The following is a 3,207-nucleotide window of genomic DNA, read 5'->3' as shown; positions in this document are numbered from 1 at the left end:
ATGCAATCGAGAGGACAGCGCCTCCATCCTCACATAATTCTAGAGCCCCTCTCCCTGGGTCCCAAGCATATCCACCCTCTCTCTGCCTTAGAGGTGATTTCGCCCTCCAAGTAGCCTGGGCGGGTCACTAGGGCAGATGCGTAAACTTACATGTTCCCCTCACCCATCCCCTCAGTTTCCTAACCGGGTCCTGCTCCCCTCCGCCAACTTCCGGAGAAGCTCAGGCTATGCGGCCCTGCCAAAAAGCGAAGGCTTCGCCGCCTGCAGAGGCCAAACCTGGCGCCCAGTCTTCCCAGTCTCGGCTTCCTCCCCCGGGCAAGTCGCGGTCAAGACAGAGGAGCGGAAGCCGCGACCCCTCACCCTGAGTGACCGGAAGCAGAAGACCACGGGGTGTCCGAGGCGGGACAAAAGGGAGGGGCGGGGGAAGAAAGGAGGGATCATGTGTTCAGATTCACTTCGGAAAGATTTCCAGACGGCACTAACAGGGGCCTTGGACAGCCCCTGCCCGGTGCTCACTGCCTGACCCCCGCCTAATGCCGCGGCAGGAGGCTGGACCAGGTAGCGCTGGCAACCTCTGCCCGCCTGCGACTGGACAGGAAGACTAAGGGGAGAAAGAGTTGCTCTGCTTCTCTGCAGCGCCAGCACACCACAGGCGCTTAGAAGGCACAGGACTCGCTGTGAACTCCTGGCCCTCTCCTGACCCCTTCTCACCTGAGCTCCTGCTCCGCAGGCCCTGGCCCAAACGCTAGGGTACTGTCCATGACTGGAGTTGTGGCATGTCCTGGGGGGGTCCCACCATAGGCACCCTCTGCCTCTGGCATGGGTGCAGGGGGGAGAGGTTCTACGCGCCCCCGTCTCAGGAGTATAAGGCGTCATCTCAGTGCACAGCCAGGGGAAGGCTGCTCCTCACCCCCAGGCGAAGGTCTCTAAGTGTCTGGGACGTCTGTCTCTGTAGTCTCCCCATCCCCCCACCCAGAATGAAGAGGATCAGTAAAACGTCGCCCTATGCATGTTTCCTAACCTGACCCATAGTGCAGGAGGGCAGGGTGGCATCGGGAATTAGTGGACGCTTTTCCAAGGTGGTTTGTCAGGACAACTGGCTCCTTGTTCCATCTCTTGATGAGCGATTTGGGGAAAGCCGCCTCCCTCTCTGAGCCTAAATTTCCGTGTATAACACATGAGATTGACCCACCTACCCTAACGGCTCCCAAAGTCTCCTTCAGGGTACGGAGAGAGACTCTGGACTGGTGCCAAGGAAAGATAGAATACTAGCAAAGTAGTCTGGGACGGCCAGACGCCCTGGGCGAGGCTCTTTGAGAAACCGAGAGTTGCTGGGACAGAGCCCGCGGGGAGAAAGCAAACAGAGCGGCGTCCCACCCCACCCCCTTGGCCCTTTGTCCGGAATCCAGCTGTGCTCCGCGGGGGAGGAGCGGGCTCGCGTGGCGCGGCCCCCAGGTCCCGGCGCTGATTGGCCGGCGGCGCGGGCAGCAGCGGGGCAGGCACGCTCCTGGCCCCGGCCCCAGCAGATAAAGCGTGCCAAGGGGCACACGACTTGTGGACAGGAAATCCGCCTGGTCTCGCAGCCGCGCCAAGACAGCAACAGAGGCCCGGGACCCCCATCGTGCTTCTCTTCTTTAGGGATTTGTGGAACTCCCAGGCGGCACGCCGACATCTCAGCTGAACTCGCAGACGCAAAGGCCAGCTCAACTCACCCCTGCTGTCGCTGTCCACCGCTATCTCCCTTTTCGCGCCCAAGAACAAGGTAAAACCTGGAAGCCGAAGAGGGGCGTGCGGAGGGAAAAAGAGGTCCTCTGATCTGGCCTGGGGGTGGGGTGGGGGGGTGGTTCTTTCTCGTTTTTTTTTTTGGCACCTGGCCCCGGGATAGAGAACTTGGCCCCCGTGACCGACCCACGCTTACCCGTACCACTTACCCTGCCGCAGGATGGCGCCTCATCCCTCGGGTACGCCAGCTGTCCAAGTGACACACGAGACGCAGAAGCCCTGCCCGGGCGCCTCGAACGAGAAAGTGATCTACATCGCGTCCACTCCGCCCAGCCCCACTCGCGTGCGGGAGGACAGCGCCGAGGCGGAAGGGAGAGGCTGCCGAGGGGCCGCCAGGAAGCTCCGCGCGCGGCGCGGGGGACGCAGCCGCCCCAAGAGTGAGTTGGCTCTCAGCAAGCAGCGACGGAGCCGACGCAAGAAAGCCAACGACCGCGAGCGCAATCGGATGCACAACCTCAACTCGGCACTGGACGCCCTGCGCGGCGTCCTGCCCACCTTCCCCGACGATGCAAAGCTCACCAAGATCGAGACGCTGCGCTTTGCGCACAACTATATCTGGGCGCTGACGCAAACGCTGCGCATAGCGGACCACAGCCTGTACGGGCTGGAGCCACCCGCGCTGCACTGCGAGGAGCTGGGCAGCCCGGACAGCGGCTCCCGGGGAGACTGGGGCTCCCTCTACTCCCCGGTCTCTCAGGCAGGCAGCCTGAGCCCAGACGCCTCGCTGGAAGAGCGCCCCGGGATGCAGGCGCCTGCCTCCCCTGCCTGCCTGCGCCCCGGCGCCCTGGCTTTTTCAGACTTTCTATGATGGGGCTTGTCGGGCGCTGGCGCTGGGTGCTGGGAGACAGGGAAGGGGCGCAGGCTCCCGGGGTTGCGGCGGCAGAGGTCCTCATGCGAACTTGCTCCTCCCACATCGGGTTCGCTGACCCCTAGCGGGCTCAGGCGCCAGCGGGGTTAGCTGGCCGGGTTCAGTCGCTCGTCCTCTGCACCGCGCCAACTGCAACCCTCTGCAACTCGGCGCAAGCGGACATTGCAGGCTGCGCGCGTTTTAGGTCCCCTCCGGCAGCCACCCCCAATCTCGGGCAAAACAACAACAAAAACAAACAAAGACCAGAATCGTAGCACTACACAGTCGGAGACGCCAACCGTCGCCTGCCACCCTATCGCACTCAAGTCTGTCCCTCGGCCCAACGGTCTATCTCTTACCACTCTACCCGTCCCCGAGTGATTTAATCCAATATTTGGTCTCTCAGTGTTTGCTCATCTCGCACAGCGTCTCTTCTCCAAAGACGCCACTGAATTTTTCCTCTAGTCCCTATCAAGTCCTGGGTATCTGGCCACTACACTCTGCCTTAATCTACAAAGACGATCCTCTGCCTTCCCCTCGTGCACTTTTCGGAGCCATTGCCCTCCTGGATATCCCGG

At 62.1% G+C, this 3,207-nt stretch overlaps 1 protein-coding gene across 1 annotated transcript; it reads left to right on the top strand.

Annotated features, from left to right (window-relative positions):
* The first annotated feature begins 1,942 nt into the window (after nucleotides 1–1,942).
* NEUROG3 (neurogenin 3) lies at nucleotides 1,943–2,590 on the top strand. Its single transcript, XM_019712423.1, has one exon. It carries the CDS (start codon nucleotides 1,943–1,945, stop codon nucleotides 2,588–2,590), a length of 648 nt encoding a protein of 215 aa, XP_019567982.1.
* Nucleotides 2,591–3,207: the final 617 nt, after the last annotated feature.

This window comes from Rhinolophus sinicus, chromosome 15, assembly GCF_057876585.1.
Source record: "Rhinolophus sinicus isolate RSI-liver-muscle chromosome 15, RSI-T2T, whole genome shotgun sequence".
Taxonomy (NCBI): Eukaryota; Metazoa; Chordata; class Mammalia; order Chiroptera; family Rhinolophidae; genus Rhinolophus; species Rhinolophus sinicus.
This window is presented reverse-complemented; position numbering and strand designations above follow the sequence as displayed.